Raw genomic sequence first — 25966 nt, 5'->3', positions numbered from 1 at the left:
TTGATGCCCTAAGATTAAATATAATTATATGAAGTATACATCTGCAGTAGAATGTGCTTGAGGCTTACTGTCTTCTGCATTATTGGGTCATGATAATGAAGCTGGAAAATATTTTCATGGATGCCCTCCAAAATTAAATCATAGTCACCACTGCAGTCATTGAACACTAAAAGATAAATGAGCCATCCCTCGAAAAATGATAAGAAAGCTATGTTCACTAGAATTTACAACCTACCGATTAGATATGAGAGGGTACAGAAAGTCAAATCCATTGGACATACCACTGTAGCAATTATCAGATCTTTTTGCTCGCTTCATTTTTCTGTTCTGAAAAATCTAAAAACAGTCCTCAAAGGTAAGAATGCTGGAAATGAATGCCAAAGTAGTAAAGATGCAGAGTGCTTGATACTTTCACTTTAAGTTACCTCTTTCCAGATATCAAAGATGCTTCTAGACATGTCCTTTTGACCTACCACTTGGGAACTGATCTCAAACTGACACCATGAAAAGCATATTAATAAATCAAGTTGGCATGATATCACATAAAGAGAAGAAACATGGATTAGAAATTCTCTAGAAATATGACTACTGCCACTCACACATCATTGGTTTCTTCCTGTGAAATGGATTACTCCATTCCTGGAAGCCCTAAACTAAAAGCAAGATGGTAGCTGAACAGGCATTCTCAAAGGTGAATGACCAACAGCAGGACCAGGATTCTTAGGTAAACTTTTACAACGAAAGCCTTCTGAATAAATATGGCCTTTAAATGGTTGCAATTGATTTGAGGATGTCAAAGGGAGCCTTTCAGAAAGTCACAAAATTTTGTTGAAGACAATTTGTAACAGTAGAGATACACAAATCTCTTTAAATGGGTAGTAAAATTCAACCAAGCATGCATTTATTAATAAGGCATAACCCCTGTGCTAAACATGTCCTCATTCCAATTTAACTGAGATTCTATAATGTAACTGAAGTCACACTGTATTTTTTTTTTTCCCTCTTTCTTTACACGTATAAGCCAGGGTATTCCCACATGAAATAAAAAGATAATAATTGATGAGAACAACTAGGGTAGAGGTGTAGCAGTTTCTTTATACTCCATGCTTCAACTCTAGAAAGTGATTCCATTCCTCCATGGCTAAGTTATGTGTCTCAACCCGCAAATCACCAGCAAATAAATTAGTACATCTATTTTAACTGAAAAATGGAGACTTTTTCCAGACCTTCTATTTCATCTGGGAGATTAGTTGAATAATGAATATTTCACAAGACCACAGCAGCATCATTTCTTACCACATTGAGGGCTTGATTCTTCTTGTTGAGAAACTGTAGTGTGTTCAAGCACGAACGGATGTCACATTCTGGAAAATAGAAACAAAGTTCTACAGAAATTAAACAAAATTCACAATGCAGATAGGAAAAAGATAATGTAAAACAAACATATGAAGAAGCAATCCTAATTTTTAGAATCACAAATACAACATTTCCAACACCAAAGGGAAGGTTAAAAATCTCAGAATAACCCATCAAGCATATAAAATGTCAATGTTTTGGCCATATCAATACCTTGATTGGCTAAATCAGATAATAGAAACCCAGAATGGAAGTAGATACTAACTCACCAGTATACTCTGCAAGTGCAGCAAGTGCCGTGGAATTTGTCTTTAGGCCTTCCATATTACATATATATTTGAGTCTAAAACACCATTTCTCAACAAATCAAAATTGATAGTAAGAATGAGAAATAGACAACACTAAAAACACATAGATTATGGAGTATGAGCTAATACCAAGATGGTTTGCCTAACTCATATTGGTATTAACCAGATCTGATTTAGATTTACAGTATATATAAAATAAGAAGAAAGAAGAGATAGAGAGAGAGAGAGAGCATGCCTCAAGCAAGTTGTCAATACTTAAAGGCCATAATACTTTATGCAAATACCAGTATTATCCACTAACGCATTACTAATGCATGGCAAAACCAAACAAATATTGGGAGCACTAGATAATTTGTGAGCAGCAATAGAAATCAAATCAACTCATCAATGATTTAACCCCAAGTGCCTGAAGTAAGTAAGTAAGATTCTATTCCCCCCCCCCCCCCCCAAAAAAAAAAAAAAAACAATTACAAAAGAAAAGAAATCGAATAATAGAATTCTTTGAGAGAATTGAACATCACTCTTTCAGAATGATCTCCTATCTTCAAATAAAAAATTAGTTAAGACCAAAAAAAGAACAAAAAGACAAGATGCTTGTGATAATGAAGGAAAGTCAATTCAGTTTTTAAAATCAGATGCCACACATAAGAAAATATTCTGATAAGAGCTAGTCCCCAAAGGTGTAGCTCAGCCATAGTGCCCTCTGGCAATGAACCAGAGGTCCTGAATTCGAACCTCCCAAATATTTAGATGGTGTAGAGCAAAGGGGTGAGCCAATGTCACCCAAAGTTTATTCACCAGCAGTCAAGATAAATGTCTTGCCATCAGGGTGGATTCCCCGTTATTAAAGAAAATAACAACTAATATTTGTTATTTAAATATTATATGTTAGCGTGATTATATTGGAAAACCGAAACTGATATGGAAAGAAATAACTTTGTAAAGCTGTAAATTATTTATTAGTTGTCAATCTTTGTATTTTTAGGAAAGTAATTATCAGGAGTTATTTATTAGTTGTCAATCTTTGTATTTTTAGGAAAGTAATTGTTAGGAGTTATTCTTTCCTTTTAATCAGTGATTTAGTTTCCTAATTTGAAGGATTTGTATATGCTGTAAACTCTATAAAAGAATAATCTCAATGAAAGAAAACTATTCCCATGAAACCCTATTCTTCAACTTGGTATCAGAGCTAGCAATTTGCTTGCCGAAATCCTCCTTCTTCCTCTCTTTCAATCCCTGTTCTCTGAAACCATGTCGGATATTTCAAACAAGTCCACTACTATTCCTCAACCTTCTCTGAACAATCCTATCATCACTGATTCTTCAAAAATCAGTCCTACCACCTCGGAATCTCACTCTGTCCAAATCACCACGATTCGCTTGAATGGTGACCACTTTCTGAGATGGTCTCAATCAGTTTGAATGTACATCAGAGGACGTGGAAAGATGGGCTACTTGACGAGTGAAAAAAAGGCTCCTGCAGTGGATGATCCGAACTATGCTATATGGGATGCTGAGAATTCCATGGTGATGACATGGCTTGTGAATTCTATGGAAGAAGACATTAGCTCTAATTACATGTGCTATCCAACAGCACAAGAGCTTTGGGAGAATGTAAATCAAATGTATTCTGATTTAGGGAATCAACCACAGATCTTTGAATTAACCCTCAAACTTGGTGAGATACAACAAGGGGAGGACAACGTCACAAAGTACTTCAACTCCTTGAAGCGGATCTGGCAAGACCTTGACCTCTTCAACACCTATGAGTAGAAATCTGCCGATGATGGACTTCATCATAAGAAGACCATGGAAGACAATCGGATCTTCAAGTTCTTGGCTGGCCTTAATGTCGAGTTTGATGAGGTAAGGGGGAGAAACATTGGAAGACAACCCCTGCCTTCAATTGGTGAAGTTTTATTAGAAGTTAGAAGAGAAGAGAGTCGGAGGAATGTGATGCTGGGCAAGAAGGGACCTGGAGTTGCTATTGAAGGTTCAACCTTGGTTACCACGGGTGGAGGTTGTAATAAAGCTGCTGCGTTTCAACGCAAATCAGATGAAAGACCACGGATTTGGTGTGATTTTTGCAACAAACCTCGCCATACTCGTGAGAACTGTTGGAAAATCCATGGGAAACCTGCAAATTGGAAAGGAAAAATAGGTGACAAACTAGGCCGAACCATTATTCCTACTGCTAATGAGGCTGAGACCAGCCCCTTCACCACTGAGCAAATGGAGCATCTTCTTGCACTGCTGAAATCCAACTTGACATCCGGTACTTCTAGTGTTTCTTTGGCACACACAGGTAATGAATTATATGTTCTATCTTGTCGTTTTAAATCTACTCCATGGATAATCAATTCTGGAGCATCCGACCACATGACCAATTCCTCAAACATGTTTGAATCCTATTCACCGTGTCCTGGAAATAAAAAGGTTCGGATGGCTGATGGTAATTTCTCACCTATTGCAGGAAAAGGTCTAATAAAAATCTCTGAGGGAATAGATCTTAAATCTATTCTCCATGTTCCTAAACTTACTTGTAATCTCTTGTCTGTTAGCAAATTATCTAGAGATTCTAATTATTGTGTTATCTTCTATGAATCCCATTGTATTTTTCAGGACCAGAGCTCGGGGAAGAAGATTGGCAGTGCTAGGATGATCAATGGTCTCTATTATTTCGAGGATAATTTACCTAGTAATAAAATTGCTCAAGGACTAAGTAGTATTAGTTCTCTTTCTATTCATGATCAAATAATGGTTTGGCATTGCAGATTAGGTCATCCTAGTTTTTCTTATTTAAAACATTTATTTCCAATGTTATTTCAAAAGGTTGATCCTTTATCATTTCAATGTGAAGTTGTTTATTGGCAAAGAGCCAACGAAAAACTTACATTCCAAAACCCTACCATGCATCAAAACCATTTTATCTTTTTCACAGTGATGTTTAGGGACTTTCAAAAGTAACCACAATTTCAGGAAAAAAATGGTTTGTGACCTTTATAGACGACCATACACGTATTTGTTGGGTATATTTAATGAGGGAAAAATCTGAAGTCAAAAGGATTTTTAAAGAATTTTGCAGAATGATTGAAAACCAATTTCAAACAAAAATCAGTATTTTGAGATCTGATAATGGGACTGAGTACTTTATTAAAGTTTTGGAAACCTTTTCAAACGAGAAAGGAATTTTACATCAATCCTCGTGTTCTGATACCCCTGGACAGAATGGAATAGCTGAACGTAAAAATAAACACTTGTTAGAAGTAGCACGAGCTATGATGTTTTACATGAATATTCCAAAATAGTTATGGGGGGATGCCATACTAACTGCTTCATATCTAATCAACAGGATGCCTACAAAAATTTTGTAATAAACCACTCCTTTAGAGTGCTTGAAAAAGGTATTTCCAGAATCTCGAATAAATTCTGAATTACCCTTGAAAATATTTGGTTGCACTGCATATGTACACATTCCAAAAAGCTCAACATCTAAGTTAGACCCAAGAGCAGAAAAATGTGTTTTTGTAGGATATACTCCTAATAAAAAGGGTTACAAATGTTTTAATCCCCTTACAAAACATTTTTACACAACTATGGATGTTTCCTTTATGGAAAATGTCCCATATTTTACCAAAAATTTACTTCAGGGGGAGAAATTAGTGGAACCAAATTTTTGGGAAATTGTTGAACCTTTGCCTAGTGTAATTCTTGATATCTCTCTTGAAAAAGAAAATAAGGAAACTAAGCCTACTGAATCCGAATCTAAAATTGGTCTGTCAGAAAAAGAAATACTATGAATGAAAAAAAAATAGAAACAATCTTGAGTCTGTGGTTTATTCAAGGAAAAAAACCCCTGGAAGAAGTAAAGACCAGTCGATCATCCCAGCACATGGTCAACCGAAAGCCCTGGGCAATGGCTCTCTAAATGTCTCAGGTAACCCTCCTTCTATTCCTACTCATATACATGCTTCTTCTTCTTCTGTTACTGATCTAAGTTTACCATCACACTTTGGTCCAAGTCCAAAAATATCTGCACCCGAACCTGGTTTAGGATCAGCCCCAATTGTTCCTGCACAGGACCTTGACCTTAATCTCCCTATTGCTCTTAGAAAGGGAACCCGAGCCTGCACTAAACATCCCATTGCCAAATATATCTCCTATAGTAACCTTTCTAACAACTATAGAGCATTCACTACAAATATTTCAAAACTTGTGATACCTAGAAATATTCAAGAAGCACTAGATGAACTGGGTTGGAAATTGGCAGTGTTTGAGAAAATGAATGCCTTAAAAAAGAATGGCACTTGGGAGGTTGTAGATTTACCAAGGGAAAAAAAAAAGTTATAGGGTGCAAATGGGTGTTTACAATAAAGAGTAAAGCAGATGGAAGTGTTGAGAGATACAAAGCCAGACTTGTGGCAAAGGGTTTTACTCAAACCTATGGGATAGACTACCAAGAGACTTTTGCCCCCGTAGCTAAAATAAACTCGATTAGAGTTTTGTTGTCTCTTGCAGTAAATTCCAATTGGCCTTTACACCAATTGGATGTTAAAAATGTCTTTCTTAATGGAGACCTAGAGGAGGAAGTGTTCATGAGTCCTCCACCAGGTTTTGAAGAAAGTTATGCAGACAAAAAGAGAAGGCCCTTGGAGTTTGAGGAAGGGGATTGGGTGTTTGTAAAAGTGTCCCCTCGAAGAGGCATATTTCGATTTGGGAAGAAAGGGAAGTTAGCCCCTAGGTTTGTGGGACCATTTCAGATTGATAAGAGAGTTGGCCCGGTGGCATACAAGTTAATTTTGCCTCAACAGTTGTCCCTTGTGCATGATGTTTTCCATGTGTCGATGCTAAGGAAGTGTACTCCAGATCCAACTTGGGTAGTGGACTTGCAAGATGTTTAGATTAGTGAAGATACTTCTTATGTGGAGGAATCTTTACGAATTCTGGAAGTTGGAGAGCATAGGTTCAGGAACAAGGTGATTCCTGCAGTCAAAGTGTAGTGGCAACACCATGAGATAGAAGAAGCCACTTGGGAACCTGAGGAAAAAATGAGACGACACTATCCGCAACTCTTCTACGAATTTTAAGGTAAGCTAGTTTAAATTTCGGGACGAAATTTCTTTGAGGGGGGTAGGATGTAATGACCGGGTATTTTATGCCACGTTAGCATTTTTAGTTTGAAAAGTCTTATTTTGTGTGATGGTTGAAAAGTCAAAAAGAAAAGTGTTTGGAGAACACGTGTCAATTTCGGATTGGTGAATTTCGTTTTATTGTGTTGGTCAATTAAACGAATTGAAATTTTATGTCATGTCAGCCTTAGGGTAGAAAATTTCTTAGGATTTTAGAAATTGAAATTTTTCGGAAAATTAAAAAACAAAAATGAATTAATTAAAAAAAATTAATTATAATTAATTAAGAAAAATTAAATTAAATTGATGAATAATAAAATTGAGAAAAATTAGTTTTAGATTGGTGTTAATAAATAAATTGTGTGTTAAAAAAAATGAAAAAAAAATGAATTGGAAATCAAATAAAACAATTAGAATAAAGAAAAGAAAATAAAATAAAAGAAATAAAATAAAAATATTCATTGGGCTTTGAATATTGGCCGTTTAAGGTAATGGGTTGTAAAAGAAAAAAAAATAATAATAATGGAGTTGGGCTTTTGGTTTTGGGCTTAAGTGGGTGATGTCTTAAAAAAATATATATATATATGAAATGGATTGGGCTTAGATATGGATTGGGCTTAGATATGAGCTGGTGGTAGGAAGCCTTTGTTGTTAAAAAAAAACAAAAGGAAAAGGGGGAGAATTAGAAACTGGCAGCACGCGGGGAGAGAGAGAGAAGGGCACTGTGCAGAAATTTGGTCACTCGCCGGATCTTTGACCGGCTGTTTGGACGGCCAAACGACCTTCGTTTCAGCCCAAATTCAGAGGAAGTGCTCTATTCGACTAGAGGAACAAGTCTACGGTGGCTGATTTCATTTTTAACGGTCAACTTCTCAGATTTGTGGTAAAGGAAAACTAACCTTAAAACTCAAATTTAATGTATTTTTCATTGGAAAAAAATTATAAATCTGATAATTATGAGTTAATTAGGTAATTTTGATGTTGTGTGAATTTTCTGGAATGATTTGGGATTTTTTCTGGATTTTTTTGTAATTTCCGGAATTCTTTGTAATTAATAAATAATTATTTTAAGTTGTTAAAAATTGCTAGAAATGTAGGAAAATTCCGGAATTAGGGCAAGATTTCAAATCTAGTGATATATGAATTTTTGAAAATTGATTGGAATATTTGCGGTAATTTTATTGTGGAAAATTAGTTATTTTCAAATATTGGGAATTATTAAAATTATTGAAAAATTCTGAAATTGTGATATAAATTCAAGTATATTGATGTTGAATTTCTGAAAATTTGTTGGTGTATTTTTGGGAATTTTAAGGTGGAAATTTTATTTTATTGGGTTATTGAGAATGTTGGAATTATTGGAATGGTAGAAATTATTGAGGAATTTTGGAGTTTGTGGCATTCACTTGCATCATGGTTGTATGGAAAAAAAATTGTGAAAAGTGTATGAAATGGAAAAAAATAAAATAGGGATGAAAAGTGAAAGCCCGTGTGAGGCGAATTAAGAAGGGAGAGAGATCTCTAGGGTGAAAGACCCAAAAGTTTACCCCGGGAAGACTCCAAATGGGGAGTATATTTGAGTGTGGACGCGTATCCTTCGGTGAAAGCCCGAGAACGATAGTGCATTGTATGATTGTGTGTCACACGTTTATATGCATTCATTTAATGAGTGGATGTTGTGGAATTAAGTATAGTGTTGTATGTTAAATTGTGTGACTTGATTTATATTGGTGAATTGTTGCGTTTGGGTTCTTAAAATATAGTAATCCCTCATTAACCCTTTGGGTGTTAGGCACCCTACTGAGCAATGTGGAAATGTTCACCCCTTCCTTTTTATATATTTTTAGATGCAGATATTACTCCTGAGGATCCACAGATGGGACAGGGAGAACTTCAGGATGCCCCTGGAGCGGTTTAGAGGAAAAGTTTTATTTTTTTATTGTGTTGTGGTATTGAGACCTTGTAATAAGTGAATTATGGATAATGTAATAAGACCTTAGTTTGATTAAGGGGATTTTTATGAAATTTTATTTTGGGATGCAATGATGTTTATTAAATCTTGATGTGTTTAAGTAAGGTTTAAAATATTGTTAGTTGGTGAGAACCCTAGTGGGACTTATATGAAAAAAAAAATTCAAAGTGTTTTAGTTGACTGCCAACATGGAATAGGAGAAGAAACCCTTAGGGTCAAACCTTTGACCTGGGGTCACGGGCCAAATTTTGGGTCGTCCGGAATTTGGGTTATGACAAGTTCACATGTTGCCAGAGTCATAGCTCGATACTCGGCTTCAGCACTAGATCCGGCCACTACATCTTGTTTCTTACTCTTGCAGGATATTAGGTTACCTCCAATAAAAACACAATACCCGAAAGTGGAACATCTATCTGTGGGTGAGCCAACCCAATCTGCATCTGTGTAACCAACAACCTGGGTATAACCTCTGTTCTCGTACAACACACCTTGGCCTGGTCTGCTTTTGATATATCGAAGAATGCGGATTACAACATCCCAATGGCTATCACATGGTGACTGTAGGAATTGACTAACAACACTCACAGGAAAAGAAATGTCTGGACGAGTAATGGTGAGGTAGTTCAGCTTACCTACAAGTCGCCGATATCTCCCAGGATCTCCTAAAGGCTCCCCCTATCCTAGTATAAGTTTGACATTTGAATTCATAAGAGTGTCTACCGGTTTACAGTCTAACATACCGGTTTCTTCCAAGATGTCTAAAGCATACTTCCTTTGGGAAAGAACCACACCAGAACTGGATTGAGCTATCTCAATCCCTAAGAAATACTTGAGTTTCCCCAAATCTTTAATCTGAAAGTGGGTGGAAAGGTGTTGCTTTAGTTTCTGAATACCATTCTTATCACTGCCTGTAATGACGATGTCGTCCACATAAACTACCAGATAAATACACTGCCCTGAAGAGTTATGATGATAGAAAACAGAATGGTCTGCTGTACTGCGGAACATGCCAAACTCCTGAACAACAGAACTAAAACGGCTAAACCATGCTCGAGGAGATTGTTTCAAGCCATATAAAGAACAGTGTAACCTGCACACTAAACCAGACTCCCCCTAAGCAACAAAACCAGATGGTTGCTCCATATAAACTTCCTCAGCAAGATCCCCATGAAGGAAAGCATTTTTAATATCTAACTGATAAAAAGGCCAAGAACGCATAATAGCCATGGAGAGCAATAGACGAACAGAAGCTATCTTGGCCACAGGAGAGAAAGTGTCACCATAATCAGAACCATAAACCTGAGTATAGCCTTTAGCAACTAAGCGGGCCTTAAGGCGATCAACCTGACCATCAGGGCCAACCTTAACTGTGTAGACCCAACGACAACCAACTGTAGATTTACTAGAGGGTAAAACAACAAGATCCCAAGTGTCATTGGAGTGTAAAGCAGTCATTTCATCTACCATTGCCTAGCGGCAGCCTGGATGGAAAAGAGCCTCAGGGGTGCTCTTGGGAAGAGAGACAAAAGATATAGTAGAAACAAATGCAGAATAAGGTGAAGATAATCGATGGTAACTCAAAAAATTGTAAATGGGATGAGGATTACGAGTCGATCGATTACCTTTCCGAAGAGCAATGGGTAAGTCAACAGAAGGAGGCAAAGCCGGGGCAGGAGAAGCCAAAGGGATAGGAAGTGAGTCAACAGGTACCTCGGTCAAAGAAGGAGGAACAGCGACACGATGACGGCGATGATAAACCTAAAATGGGCGAAAGGCACTGCATCAAGTGGGGAGATAATGGGAAGGGGTAAGACTTCAAAAACAGGAAGAGACTCAGAGGTGGAGAAGAATGGTGAGTCCTCAAAGAAAGTGACATCAGCGGAGAGAAAGTAGCCATGAGTCTCAGAGGAATAACAACGATAACCCTTTTGAAGTCTGGAATATCCCAAGAAGATGCATTTTGTGGTTTTGGCAGAAAGTTTGTCCTATCTTGGAGTGAGAATATGAACAAAGCAAGTACAACCAAAAACACGAGGAGGAAGGAAATAAAGTGGTTAGTCAAGGAAAAGAAGAGAATGAGGAATCCGATCATGTAATATAGATGAGGGCATACGATTAATCAAATAACATGCTGTAAGAACAGCATCCCCCCAAAAACGAAAAGGAACATTACTATGGAGAAGGAGAGTACGAGCTGTCTCAACAAGATGTCGATTCTTACATTCAGCTACCCCATTTTGTTAAGGAGTATGAGCACAAAAAGACTAATGAAGGATCCCATGTTGGGACATAAATGAAGTAAATGGTACAAAAAAATATTCCCTGACATTGTCACTGCGTAACACACGAATAGAAATATTGAACTAGGTTTGGATTTCAGCATAAAATTTCTGGAAAATAAAGAATAACTCAGCTTGATTTTTTATTAAAAATAACTAAGTACATCGAGAATAGTCATCAATGAAAGTGACAAAATACTGAAATCCTAAAGTAGACGCGGTCCGACAAGGACCCCAAACATCAGTGTGGACAAGTTCAAAAGGAGACTTTGCCCGATTATTCAAACGCTTTGGGAACGAGACACGAGTATGTTTCCCAAGCTGACAAGACTCACACGCAAGCGACGACAAAGATGAAAAACGAGGGACCATTTTCTGGAACTTGGATAGACTAGGGTGGCCTAGGCGACTGTGGATGAGGAGGGGAACATCAGTGGAAATGCAAACTGCAGGAGTTGAAGGCGAGGTGAGGTGATAGAGGCCTTAAGACTCACGTCCTATGCCAATCGTCTTCCCCGTACTCCGGTCCTGCAAGGTCACAAATTTATCAGAAAAAGTGATACAACAATTAAGAGTGCGAGTTATTTTGCTGATGGAAATAAGATTAAAAGAACACTCAGGGGCGTAAAGGATAGAATGGAGAGGTAGGGAAGGGAGAGGCTGAGTTAAACCAAAACCTTTAGCCATAGTTTGGGAACCATTAGCTAAAGTAACAGTAGGTAAGGCAGAGGTAGTAGTAATAGAAGAGAAAAGATCCTTATTACCAGATATGTGATCGGAAGCGCCAGAATCTAGAATCCAAGGTCCAAGAGAAGATGTGTGGGTAAGACAAGTAGAAGCATTACCAGTCTGTGCATCAGAAGCAACAGAAGCTGACTTGGTGGCCTGATAGCGGAGATAGTCATCATACTCATTGTCAGTGAGGGAAATACCCTGAGATGTGGAGGAACTGAGAGGCTAAGGCGGCTGAGGATCAGATGACTGGGCCACCTGGGCAGTGCGGGGAGGCCGCCCATGTAACTAATAACACCAATCACGAGTGTGGCCAAGCTTATTGCAATAGGTGCAATGAGGACGTTGGCCTCTACCTCGGTTACCACTGCGTCCTCCTCGAGAGTTAGTTTGAGAAACTAACATAGAAGAATCTGAAGTGTTATCAGATGGCAAAGTTTGAGTGGAGGAGATACGGAGGAGGCGAGCAAACACATTATCCAAGGATGGAACGGAGGAACTGCCAAGAATCTGATCGCAGACGATCTCAAGATCTGGACAGAAGCCAATAAGCGTAAAAACCATGAAGAACTTGTCAATCTGTGTTCGTTGATCCCCAACATCAGTAGAAAGAGGCAATTTGGCCAATATAAGTAGATAAATCCATGTCTTGTTGTCTGACATTGACAATAGAAGAAGCCACCTTATAAAGACGTTGGATATCATTCGTGTATAGCCCTTTTGCCTGATTCCAAAATTTAAAGCATGTTTTGTAGGCCCGAAGATGAAGTAGAATCTTAGGATCAACTGATTGCCATAACACACTACATAAATGTGCATCTATCTTCCTCCATTGTACTCTATCAACCTCAGGGATATTCACCTCCTGCGTAACAAGGTGACCCTCATAACCTTGACCCATAAACCAAAGCTCCACAGAGATAGACCAGGACAAATAATTTTCACTGCCAACCAATTTCTCCAAAGTAATCATAGGAGATCAAGATATGACAGAGGAAAAAATGGAACTTTTAGTAGTCATATCTACTTATCTGGAGAACGAAATATGTTTGGATCCAACAGAGCCCTAATACGACTTCAAATCGCGGCTGAAAGAAGAAAAAAAAACTGAGGATCCGCGGTTGTGAGAGACCAAATAGTAAAGAAAAACAAATGTGGCACTACTGAAAGGGTAGAAGAACACTTCCTAAGACACGTGTAGGGCTTGGGGTGGAGAGGAGGTCACCGGAGGTCGCCGGAAAGACTATTTAGAGGGCCGGCGGAAACAAAAAAACCCCAAAAAATGCACTTGTAGGGCTCGGAAGGGACAAGCACAGATGGAGGGTGGCTAGACGACATCAGGTGAGGCTGGAGGTGGAAGCGTGTGGCCGGAAAGTGCTCACGCACCCTCACTCGCCGGCGCGTGAGGTTAAGGACGTCGGAGAAGAAACGCGCGTGGCTGGCGCGTGGATGAGAATCTCCCTCTAGTGCTTTGACAAAACTTGAAGATCTCCTCCTTGCGCACCTGATGGTATGGTCGGTGTCGGAAAAGGACGTCGCCGGAAAAAGTCGCCGGCGGTGAGGGTTTTATGACGGCGAGAAGGTTGATCGGAAAGCTTTAGGAGATGGGAAAGGTGACCGGAATAAAACACGGTCACTGAAAAGTTTCCCGGAATTGATTCATGGATAAACCGGAAATAATTAGGTTTTTTTTTTCTCCCTAGGCTCTGATACCATGTGAAAAGAGAGAAAAGGGAGAATCTTTAATTTTTGTTATTAAAAAACTGTTAATAATACACATTGGACTTGGGTATATATATACATGTTAGTGGGACCCACAATACAATAAGGAAATAAAAGGAAAAGTAAATAACTGAAATAACTATACACTATCTAACACTAACAATTTCCTTTTGTTATACAAGATGTCATCTTCAATGGCATTACAGAAATGCAACTGGATTTCCTTTAGTCAGGGTATAGGGACAGAAAGAGAGATCATCTTATTAGATGAATCCAAGTGTTCAAGACTAAGGAAGTAGGAGGGTTGGGGTTCAAAAGAATATCTTTAAGGAATAAGACCCTCTTAGGAAAGTGCCTTTGAAGGTATCCTAGGGAGAGCAAAGCTCTTAGGCACATAGTTATCTTGAGAATCTAAGGAACAAATCCAAATGGTTAGGATGCAAAAATTGTAGTTATGTGGTCACATCATCGCCCTTGGAAGTCCATTGCTCAAGTTTGCTAGGAATTCTACAATCACCCTTTTTTGATAGGTAATGAGACAAAGATCCTTTTTTTATTTTAGAGTTATGGCACAATCTATTCAAACCAGCCAAATTGAATTGGGTTCCTCTTAGAAGTATTAGTGACATGTTGACCATTCCCTTTAGTGGTTTAGGAAATACTACTAGAAGCAAAGTTTTATGACAAATCGCTTGTCTTACATTGATTTTGATAGTATGGCGAGAAAGAAATACAAGAATTCTTGAGGATAGGTGGAGAACTTTAGAGATGATATGGGTTTTAGTCTATTTCTATTCATCTTTTTAGGTCTCCACTATTACAGTTTTTAAGGGCATTCACTTCCACATTATTCAATTTGATTGAATTTTGATATATAAATTAAAAGCGTTAAAATAGCAATGTTGAGTTGTTTTTATGTCTATTGGAGTGTAATTCTTTTCCTCTATTTCTTATTTGTTTTTGTAATTTAGGGAAGGATTTCTGATCCTTCTTTTGTAATATCATATTTTTTGTGAATTATGGTTTTGTTCCCAATTAAAAATAAAATAAGAACCAAACAAATAAAAATAAATAAATAAACTTGCTAAAAAGGTGATCTTTTATGATTTGATCAAATCCAATCACTTGGAAAACCATAGAAGTAAGGAAATAAACCACCCGGTTTCGTGCATCTGATTGTCAATTCAACCTTGTGCTTAAGAACAAAAGAATATTCATGTAAACAAGAAATTCATTTTTCATGTCAATGATTTAAATTCTTTTAAGAGTTTGGTGCTTCATGATCTAAATATAAAACAAAATCTTTATAAATAAGATAAAATTGCCAATAAAGAAGTGTTTGTACCAACACATAGAATTCCTCGTTATAAATTGAATATTGTAGGCATATGTGAGAATAATTGTATATATTGATTTGAGGAAAAATTGTATATCTATAGGCAGCTATACGATGAGGAAAAAAATGGAAAAACTCCTAAAAATCTGTCCCAAAACTCATGGAAATTTTAATTCTAACTTCATAATTTAAATTGTTATATACAACTATTGACTATCTATTAAGAGGTTCATGCAACTATTGACTATCCTATTGAGAGGTTCAATACTAGCCACTTGAAACTTCATCCATAGGTTTGTGTCATGTGAAAACCTAGTAGACAGATGATTAGCCTTGTGTTTATTCAATGCCCTAGCACCTTACTCTTTGGCAAAGACTTCTTTAATAAATCGCCATATATTGTGTGGCTCCTAGTGAGATTCAAAGGATGTTAAAGATCCATTTCAAGGTTTGGCTATAGTAGAAAGAAGTGTGTCCTATGGTTCAATGCTATATTGACTATTATGTGGATAAAATAGACAAGAATAATTGAAACAACTTTCCTTAATAGTATAACTTCCCAAGATCATTAATGTGATAGGTGTGTTTTATTAAACTCCCTAGGTTCTAACCATGCTTTGAAATATCGATAAATATGGATATATCGGTACTTGGATTTTACGGATATATCGGAAATATCAGAGAAATATCAGTGGATATTTTGACAAAAATATAAGTAAGGCGAAAATTATTCAAAATTCATGGAAATATTTGGAGAAACTCCAAAAATGATCAAATAAATAAAAATACACATGTTAAAGTTATTTTCTAAGTATAATTGACATAGGTGTAGCTAAACAAAAAAATATCAGATCAGTATTAATAATTTATTATTTATTTAATCAAATTATTTTTAATTTATAAAATATTAGAATTTAATTATTATTTTTCTATATTTTCGTATTTTTAGAATAATTTATATTTTTAATATTTTAAAATAAAAACATTCAAAATTAAATAAAATTAAAAAGATAAATATAAAAAAAATTTAAAGTGAAGTGATAGTAATTTTTTAAAATAGGATTAATGAGATAAATGATGATACATCTAATATTAAAACTATAATTTATTTAATTCAAATGCATTCAATAATGTAAAATAAATGATGATGCATATATGATTTTTTAATATTTATATTTTTTAATATTTATATTTTTTTATATTAATGATCATATAAATGATATTAAAATACTTGTTAAGAAATTTATAATGGTGGTTTTATATATTTATTAATTAATTAAATAAAAATTTTAAATAGAACAATAAGAATTTATTTATTTATTTTTTAATAATAAACTTTAACATATTTATTATCTACATATATTAACAAGAAGAAGTTGGCCCAACCGCCCAGCGGTAACTAGGCTTGAACCTAAGCCTTTTGGCCTAGGCTTGAATCTTGGCAGTAGCGGCAACAGGGCAAAAATATTTGAAATTTGACTGGTTTGACGCGCTAAGCCCACCAACTCCATGTTTACCAAAGTTTGACTTCCCGAAAAATCAGCAAAAAGCCAATAAATGCCGATATTTTGACAAAATTCTAGAAAAATCGATCAAACGACTTTCGATATTGAATATAGCGTCGGCCTCACCCGATAAGCAAAATTTCGCCGATATTTTGGTGAAAAATCGCGACATTTCAAACCATGGTTCTAACAAGGAGTTTTAAGGCGTTCACAATGAGGAGTATATCGTTAGATTCACTTGTTGTTTGTAATTTTACAAATACAAATGCTGCATTCATTGATATATGGAGGTTTCCTTCCCTAGCATCTTTTAAGCTAAATCTTGCCAATAGTTTGCTAGGGCATCTTGGTCAAACGGGGATTGGCCATATGTTTAAAAACCATTTCAAATGACAATATCTTAGCCCTCTCAAAACCAGCTAGTAGAGACTTGGCTATTGAGGTAAAGATTTGATCTCCTGTAGAGGCCATAAAGGGGGGAAAGGTTTAGGCTTACAATGTTTTTTGGATTGAAGGTAACTCCACTATCATGATCCAAGGACAACAAAGAAAAATGCCTCATTTGGAGATATGCCCATTTAATAAAGGAGACACCACATTATTCTAGAGAATTCTAGCGGAATATAAGCAAAGAGGAGTATCATAATTAATACACAAATTTCCTAGCCATGAGAGGGCATCTACTTCAAAAGTCCTTTAAGGTCATTTAGCATGTGTATAGAGCTACTATACTATGATTACTTATCTTTCAATTTAATGTCATGAAAGACACATCCTTTCTTTTCCAAGTCCTTACTATTCCAGAATTAATTTTTTGTTGCTTCTTACCAATATATGGAGTGCATTAGTTAGACATTTTAAAATTAAAAGATTAGCAAATTTCAAACAAAAGTGTATCTGCATGCAAATTATTTGAAGTGAAAGGCAAACTAAACATCTATCAACTACAAAAAAGAAATAAATAAATAAATAAATAATTGTTTTATGAAATAAGTACACAACAAACCTTTTGTTCTGGAGGACCATACCCCTGACTTTTTATTCCACAACTCCTGAAGGCCTTTCAAATTCCCATTTTCTTGATCCAAATTATTAGAGTATCTGGAGTTTCCATCACTCAATCGCTGTCCTTTATTCTTCCTAAGAAAGCTCATACTAGAGGGCCTTTGATGTTGAGCAATGGAAGAATGTCGTCTCAAAGCAAACAAGACCTCCTCCGTCGTGCTCCTAATTTCAGATCCAAAAACACAGGAATCCCACTGTTTCAACCACAAGAGGACCTACAGAACAACAATACAAGGTTAATTAATCATGAAAAAAATCAAACAAACAGAAACTCCAAATGTAAATAAGCCTTCTAAGGTTTTGGCTTTGTAGGAACTTCAAACTAATACTATGAACAATATGTTCACCTCACGATTTGTCTGTTCATCACTGAGAAGCTCTGTAAATGAACTTGGAGCATATTTATCCACCCAAAGCTGTTCATTGACCACTTGTGTTTCAGGGAGGATTGCATCATTCTGCAATTCAGAACTTGCTTGCAAAGCCTAAGCATGACAACAATATTCATAAGAAACATTATAATGTGTAGAAAATATTTTCTAAAAGGGAAACAACTTCAATGTTCCTACCCCTAAAAATTAATATTGTACATCACATAGCATGATAAAATTTAAGATAATTTCTAACTTTATATATGAATTGAGACAAGGGTTAATTTTTGGATTTCTTTAGTGAAAATTTGGTGGTTCATATGGCCTTTTGCATAAAACTTCATAAGATCTTCTAATAATAAAAGTCATCAGAGAGTCCCAGTTATGCAGCAGACACTTCAAAAGGAGTTGCGCTAGCTTGAGCACAATACTCTCAAACATGTTTCAGACATTTCTCAGATGTGTCCAAAATTTTGAATAATTTTTTCATGGCCTAAATAAATCAAACATTCAATGGAAAAGTATAAGGTATTTCCTAAATAAAGAAAAATAATATAGTTTGGAAGAGAGACTACTGAAGAGGAGTAATACACTACCAAATTCCCCAAGCTTTTTCTTCCTGGTAATGCAATTGTGAGTTTGGAAATTTAAATAAATTTACTAATATTTGTATTATTATATAAAATATAGAAATAGTATCTTTTTTTCTAATAGTTAAATAAGAATCACAATAATATATTTTTCATGTATAAGTCCTTCAAAATTTATCATGTCATAAATTGATGTCATATTGGACTTGTGTCTCATGTCCAAATCCTATTCAAACTTAACCTCTTCCAAGGGTGATGTACTCATGTCTCATGTCTATGTCCATGCTATATAGTATCAAAATTAACCACTTCCAAGGTTCTCAATTACCAGAAGAGCTTCAAGGCCCCAATGGATCATTCTGGTTTTATCAAGTAGCTGCCATCCACTAAATTTTCTTAGGACCCTCATAGGATTCAAATCATAAGATGATGTGTTACCCATATAGACAAAATGGAAGCTTCTATATTGGTAACCTGATTTTGTGAAACAGTGATATGAACAAAAGCAGTTCATGAATCTGATCAGAACAAAAAAACAAGAATAAATTGATATTCTGCAATAAAGGTGACCAGTTAGGAAAGCTTCGATGCTACTTACAGCATATTAATGAATTTTTTATACACAAAACCAAGTGATTTTCTTTAATTCATCAAGTTAAATATCTGTTCACTAAAAGAAAAGAAAAAAGAGCATTGACATCAAACATGAATTATTACAAGTTGTTTTCACAAATAGAACACTAAATAATACCATTGCCCAAAAAAAAAAAAAAAAAACCAAGAAAAAAAACGATATACCTTTGTGAAAGCATCTTGTTCCACTCTTTGCATTAGAACACTAATGGGTTCCAAAATAAGACCTGTAAAGTGGATAGATTGGGAAAAGATCAAAGGCCTGGAATCAACTAATTCAAATATTAATTTTGTGCAAAAATAATATCATATACAAATGAATAAGGATGCCCACAAAATCTTGGAATTATACAAAATGAGCAATGTCACAAGGACTCAATCTGTGAAAAAAATGCCCTTGACTCGCATTCATGGCAGGTAGAGTACCACAGAAATCACTCCATGTAACAGATAAAAGAAAACAGAACTGTAACACATCAAGATCTAGTCAAAGTCTTTTGACATTTTGATCGATCAAGTTGGAGGTAGGGTGCTGGCAAGATCACAAAGAGGATCAAAGGATTCTCAGAGTGGATTAAGTTTGGAGCTAAGCATTTGTCTTTGTTGCTGCAAGGGGTGAAGTATGTTGTCAGGATGTAAATCTGAATAGCTTCAGAAAGGCCTAGACAGACAGGAGGAAGAAGTTTCAACTTGGAGCTCAGGAGCAATGTAGCTGGCACATTCTCCTCATGTGTTATGTTTGCTCAGTGGAGGCAAAGAGATTTTCCCTTGTGTTCCCAAAAGGAAGGAGAGTATTAAGGGGGTGGGTGGTGCTAGCCAGAAAGTTAAGAGCCCTTGATGTAGAGCTTCCCCTTGGATTTTTTGAGGTACTCAAAGCCAACAATTCCCTTGCTCCAGGTTGTATAGCCAAGAGCATCAAAGAAGGAACACCTTTTAGTAATGCAGTAAAAGATGGTTGGAGGGGTGTGGGCAAGGTTGTGTGGTTTCAATTTGGAGGTTTGGATTTTTTCAACAAAATGCAGGCCATAAATCAATGTTTAGTGGGAAAATGGGGTAAGGTCTCAGGTGAGACACTATTTCTTCCATCCTGAAAGTCTTGGGTTAAGTATAATTGGAGAATGAGAGTGGATATCCATCTTGCCTTCATAGGTGGCTTTCCTATTTTATTTGAGTTTGGATTTAGTTATGAAGTCAAAAGGTCCTTAGAAAAGAGTGACAATGTTCAAGAGGAAGAGGCTATTGTAAAAAAAAAAGGGTTCTAAAGGTTGGCTAACTTAGGGAAGGAGATAAGGTGGCTGAATCTTAGGTGATGATTATGGGTCTTCCTTTGTTTTTGTGGCACAGAGGCTTTTTTAAGCAATTAGGTGAAGCTTGTGGAGGCTTCATAGTTGTAGATGAAGACACTGCAGTGCGCTGAAATTTATAGTGGGAGAGGTAGTAGTAAAAACAGATGGAAGGAAGGTCCCAAGAAGTTTGCAAGTTATGGTAGGAAAGCTTTACTTCGCCATTCAACTGTGGTGGGAGATTCCACCATGGATGTTGGTGGTGAAGCCGCTCAAGCTTAGGTAGGGGCTGGAGGTTGGAGGTTGGAGGTTGGAGAGGACTTGGACGGTGCTTTACACATCGCAGCGAGACTAGGGTTGGTGGACCATATGCAAACAAACATGGGGATGTTTGCATGTCACCCCATGAAATGAAGGGGGTTGCATTAGGTATAGGCGTGGATGGAGGCTTTTAGGCACTATGGATGTGTGTTGTGTTTCTTTTAAAGGGGAAGGTCTAGGCCTAATGGAGATGATTGGCCCTTTAGCATTACGAGAGCCTTATGCAATCTCTCATCAGGCTAAAACCATGAGCTCTAGCAATCATGAGGGTTTCGAAGGTTCATTACTCTCTGACATGATTGTGAGTGTCAAGGATGATCTCAAACCCACGGTTGAGAAGAGATTTCTAGTTAAGGTTGTGTTGTTGACTCCTATGGATGTAATCCTAGTGAAGGAGGCCTCCTACTTCCCAAGTAAGCTTCCTTACTCCATACTCTATTAGGGCACGGGCATTCTCTCCTTTTTCAATCTCAAATGGCAATCTTCCAATGGAAAAGACAATAGGAGTATGGTTCACTGGGATAACCCTCTTAATGGGTCTTTTCCAAAGGCTGAAAATTTAATGGTTGGAACTTTCTGCTTTATTCTGAAAAATGGAATGATGGTGGAGATGTTAGCAAGCACTATGAGAGGTGGTTGTAGTGATCAAGAAGAAGGATTCATTGAGGAGCCTTCCTCATTATGTGATTCCCCTCCATGTAGAGCGAGCCAAATCTTCAACTGCTCCACGGATACCTTCAAAAATTAGCAACTTTCAACATATTTGAGGGAATGTCAATTGAGGATCTTAAGGAAGAAAATAATGGCTTCTTAAAAGGGTTGGAGAACAGAAAGAGGAGCAAAGATTTAAGTCGAGTAATAAAAAAGAATTTGGCACTTGGATCCAGATTTAAGAGGAGACTTCGCAAAGTGGAGTGCTCCATTAACCATAATTCAGCTTCAAGAAAAGGGAGGAGGAATAGAAGCTATTTAGAGATATGCAAAGTTTAGTGAAGAAGATTTGAATCCTTTTGTCCTCTTTGCATCTTGAGAAGGAAATCCAAAGCCTCGAGTGCTCAGTCAATTATAATAGTGTTTCAACCACAGTAAAAGGAAAGGGGAGAGGGGTGCGGAGTTAGTGGCAGGGGTCTCTGTTGACCACTAGTGGTTCGACTAGGGGTTCTTTGTTCATTCTAGGTAAGGTTTTTTATGTTTTTCTCTTTTTTGGTTTTTCGCTAAGGGGTTTCCAGCCCTTGTTGGAGCTAGGTGTTGGTGGGACGGTGGGTTTTAATCTTTCTCTCTTCTTTTATTGCTTGCCTATAGGTCATATTTGTATACTCCGTGTGTACTTTGTTGCACCTTTTTGCAAGCGTTTTTAATATATTTTGCTTATTTACCTATCAAAAAGAAAATATTTGAATCCTTTTGTGAAAGATTTGAAAGTCATATTAATGATATAGAAAAGTGGAAAGTAGCAAAGGTTTTGATCACATTGTAGAGGGTAAACCTAGTTCATCTAGAAGAGACCAAGGTGTAATAAATGTCGAGTTAATTGGTGAGGAATTTAGGAGTACATAGAATATAAATTGGGGTAATGTGGAGGCCAGAGGGCAAGTAGGGGGTATTTTAGTTTTTTTGGGACAATAAGGTCATGAAGCTTCTGGAGGTAGAAATGGGGTGCCTTCTCTTTCATGTTGGTTTAAGAACTGCAAGGATAATTTTATTTAGATGCTTTTAGGAGTGTATAGGTCAATTCATAATGGAGAGAGAGAGAGAGAGGATCTATGGTCAAAATTGGGAGATATTAGAGCATTGTGGAGCAACCCTTGTTGCATTGGAAGGGATCTTAATGTTTGTCAAATTCCTAGGGGAAAGAAGAAATTTGAAGATCATAGATGAGCTTCAATTGAGGGATCGTCCCCTTGCGGCGGGTCCTTTTACTTAGTGTGGTGATCTAAATATTCATCCTTTTCTAGACTGGATAGCTACCTTGATTCAAAAGAGTGGGAAAGTCACTTCAATTGTTTGACCCAAAGTGTGTTGCCTAAACTTGTTTTTGATCCTGCTCCTATTTTATTGATGAAAGAGAGATGAGGAAGGGCAAAATGCCTTTTGGGTTTGAAAATATGAAGCTAAATGTAGAAGGTTTTAAAGACCTAGTTAGAAATTGGTGGGAAGGCTACAATGTTAATGGCTCTTATAGCCACATTTTAGCTAGCAAACTAAAGGCTTTGAAGCAGGATCCACAAGTCTAGAATAGAGAGGTGGTAGGGAATTTGTCTACTAATAAAGTTGCAACTCTCAACAAGATTGGTTTCGGGGATGCAAAAACAAAGGAGACCGCCCTTTCAATGGAGGAAAGTGAGGTTAAGAGGGGATAATGGAGGAGTTCAGAATGTAGGTAGTAATACAATAGATCTCCTAGAGGTAGAAACCACGAGAATTATGGCTAAAAGAAAGAGAAAAAAAATTCTAAAGTTCTTCCACAAAATGTCAAATTCCCATAGAAGGACTTATTTGGTTACAATTAAAGTGAACTTTAAGCGGGAGGAGAGCTTCAAAGAAGGCCTTATTTGATGAATTAGTTGATAGTCCATATGGAGAAAAAAGGTGAAGGCTTAGGCATCAAAAATTTGTCTATTCTAAACAAGGCCTTCCTTGGAAAATGGTGTTAGAGATTGCAACTAAGAATAATCCCTTTGGAAGCAAGTCATTATAGGGAAGAGTGGGGAGGAAGAGGACGGATGGTGCTCGAGAGCATCGAAGGAAAGGATATGGGGTGGAGTTGTGGAAGGCTATTAAGAGCAAGTGAGAGGAGTTTCATAATAAGATTGGGTATAGGGTGGGAAACGGTAGGAGGGTAAAATTTTGGAAGGATAGATGGTACAACAATGATTCCCTAGAAGAGGCTTTTCCTAAGTTGTTCTCTATGGTCCCTGCTAAAGATGTACAATTGACTAATTTGTGGGAGTAGAGTAGGTAGAGAGGTTGTTGGAATCCCTTGTTTACAAGACAAAACATCGACTAAGAGTGAGGAGAGGTGTAGGTTTTTTAAGAGATTGCAAGGGCAAATAATTAGAAGGGATGTAGAGGATATCATAATTTAGTTGGATATCAAAGAGTGGCAAATTTATAGTTAAATCGCTTTATTCCTTAAGAAATCATAGAATGGAGGCATTTCCATCTGGCATTATATGGACCATGGGTTCCAATGATAGTTGACTTTTTTGTTTGGAAGCTTTATGGGGAACATTCTAACTTCAAATCAACTCAAAAGGAGGGGTTCACAGTTGTCAAGTAAGTGTTATTTGTGTAAAGTAAAGGAAGAAACGATGGACCATATCCTCCTTCATTGTTCCAAAGCAGTCATGCTTTGGCAATTAATTTATGCTCTATTAGGTGTTCAGTAAGTGGTGATCTCCTTAGTTCAAGATGTCCTTCTAAGCTGGCACATACCCTTTGTAGGAAAACAGTGTGGAGAGCAGCTCCTTTATATTGATTTTTGGAGTAGAGAAATAAGAGAGCTTTCGAGAACACTAAAAATGCAGATCGAGCAATTAAACAACTATTTATGTACAATTTTTTAGAATAGGTTAGGGTACACACAAGAGACAGCTCTTTGTCAATGATCAACGCTATCGATAGTTGAACTCTAAGAGTCTAAGTAAGGCAAGGGTGTTGTTTTTTGTGTTTCCCTCTACCATGTTTCACCTTAGCTCTTGAATACACCATGTATACTTTTGTGTGCCCTTTTGATAAGCACTTTTAATACAATTGATCCTTACCTATCAAAAAGACCATGCCAAATTGTTGCAAATTTCTTTCATTTAGAACATCTGATAACTTGGTACCTTCTTTCCAAAAGAATAAACATAAAAGAAATCCAAAAAGAGTATTCATTCTATCATGTCCCTAAATTGTCTTGCATTCAAAGGAACAACACTTATAACCATAACGTTCGAATGCTAGTTAGTGAATTCAAGACATGTGTCAAGGCAAATCTCAAGAAACACTCATAACACCATAAACCTAATTTGCAAGAGTCATGTGGGGCATAGCTTAATACACAAGGATCACTTCATGACTGACTGCAGATTCGACATAATTTTCAGAAATAAGTCTCTCACAACATAATAAAAATATCAAAATCATACTAAACTCAATTCAGTGAAACCTTAGTCCTAACAATTAGGGGTGTTAGGTAAATCCTATTTTGCCACTTGCCCCTACTTGAGGTAATATCCTCCCTTTAAAATCATGTGACCTTCTCAAAATTCCAGTTTGTCAACCCTTGAAGCCAAAATTCCAGTTTGTTAACACTTGAAGCTGGAACTTGGTTGTCTGGACAAATGTGATGAAACTATTTTGATACACTTCAGGTCAAGCTATAACCTAAACTTCCAAACAAAATAGAAATATGATTATTTGGTTTGCTAGTGACTAATATACTTTGGCTGGAGGTTCCTCGATAAAAATCTAATCAAAAATCAGAGTTCAAGCTAATATTTCACAGAAATAATAAAAAGAAGAACAACGATGAATTCTTCAACAAATTAATATGATAGGGCAAATGCAGTTCCCTTCTATATCATCAACATCCAAGCAATTATGGCAGTGATTCCACAATTGAACTTCATTTGGTTGCCAAGAAGATGAGGAAAATAAAAGGAAAAAGAAAGGAAAATAAAAAGGTAAAACTCAAAACACCACTTTCAACTAAACAATTGCCGCATTGAACTAAGTGGAGCTCTGGTGATTATGTTGTTTTTCAGGATCCAGACATAGCAAAATTAAAGACATGTTTGGTTCTGTTACCAGAAAACGGTTTCAAAAACCAAAATTGTGTTGTGGTCAGTTGATAAATACGCCTAGAATTCATAGATTGCATTTACTGTTCTTTTCCTCCATTCTCTCGGTAACCAAACAGCTACCACAAAACTAGACTCACCCTTGGTGCGTCCCTCTAAATCAAGTTTCTTCAACCTCCCGTCGCTCCCAGTCGCGCAATCTTCAAGTAAACCCTGTCGCCACCTGGTCCAGTCACCGGAATACAATCACCGTCAATCTCTGACGCGTATCGCGAAACGATTCTCTCCTCATCAACAACCATAGGCTCCAAATCACCGTCACTGTCCTGTGGCAGCGAGTACCGCAGCCAATCTTCCTCAGCTCCGGTCTCAGACAGATCAGCTTTGCTACGCTTTCCAAATCGGGGGCATCTGGTCCGTCGGATAGGGGGCGTTTCTGGCCATTGGCTTGAGGTTGTGAGAGTGGTGAAGGAGTTCAGGGAGCTTTCTTTTCTTCTTCAGGGTAGGGTTCTGGGGTTCTTGGTCTTCGTAGTCTTCGAGGTCTTGGGGAGGTGAGAATTGGCTTCCAGCCATTCGA

The 25966-nt window shown here is 37.0% G+C and overlaps 1 protein-coding gene across 4 annotated transcripts in view; it reads right to left on the bottom strand.

Moving 5' to 3' along the window:
• The window catches only part of LOC117910041 (chromosome transmission fidelity protein 18 homolog), a 40164-nt gene extending 14578 nt beyond the window's left edge, over positions 1–25586 (bottom strand). For 2 of the 4 annotated variants that reach the window (XM_034824093.1, XM_034824096.1), the window contains exons 1-9: positions 25530–25586; positions 19164–19225; positions 17752–17889; positions 17346–17619; positions 1626–1699; positions 1297–1364; positions 426–494; positions 236–336; positions 69–150 (exon numbers count right to left, since the gene is read on the bottom strand). In XM_034824093.1, coding sequence (XP_034679984.1) covers positions 69–150; positions 236–336; positions 426–494; positions 1297–1364; positions 1626–1699; positions 17346–17365 — 414 coding nt within the window. In that variant the 5' untranslated portion in view covers positions 17366–17619; positions 17752–17889; positions 19164–19225; positions 25530–25586. Of the gene's footprint in view, positions 1–68; positions 151–235; positions 337–425; positions 495–599; positions 1206–1226; positions 1365–1625; positions 1700–17345; positions 17620–17751; positions 17890–19163; positions 19226–25529 lie in introns of those variants that run through there. The other 2 variants (XM_034824094.1, XM_034824095.1) reach the window with 2 other exon arrangements.
• Between the last annotated feature and the right edge of the window lie 380 nt (positions 25587–25966).

This window comes from Vitis riparia, unplaced genomic scaffold (genome assembly GCF_004353265.1).
Source record: "Vitis riparia cultivar Riparia Gloire de Montpellier isolate 1030 unplaced genomic scaffold, EGFV_Vit.rip_1.0 scaffold548_pilon_pilon, whole genome shotgun sequence".
NCBI lineage: Eukaryota > Viridiplantae > Streptophyta > Magnoliopsida > Vitales > Vitaceae > Vitis > Vitis riparia.
This window is presented reverse-complemented; position numbering and strand designations above follow the sequence as displayed.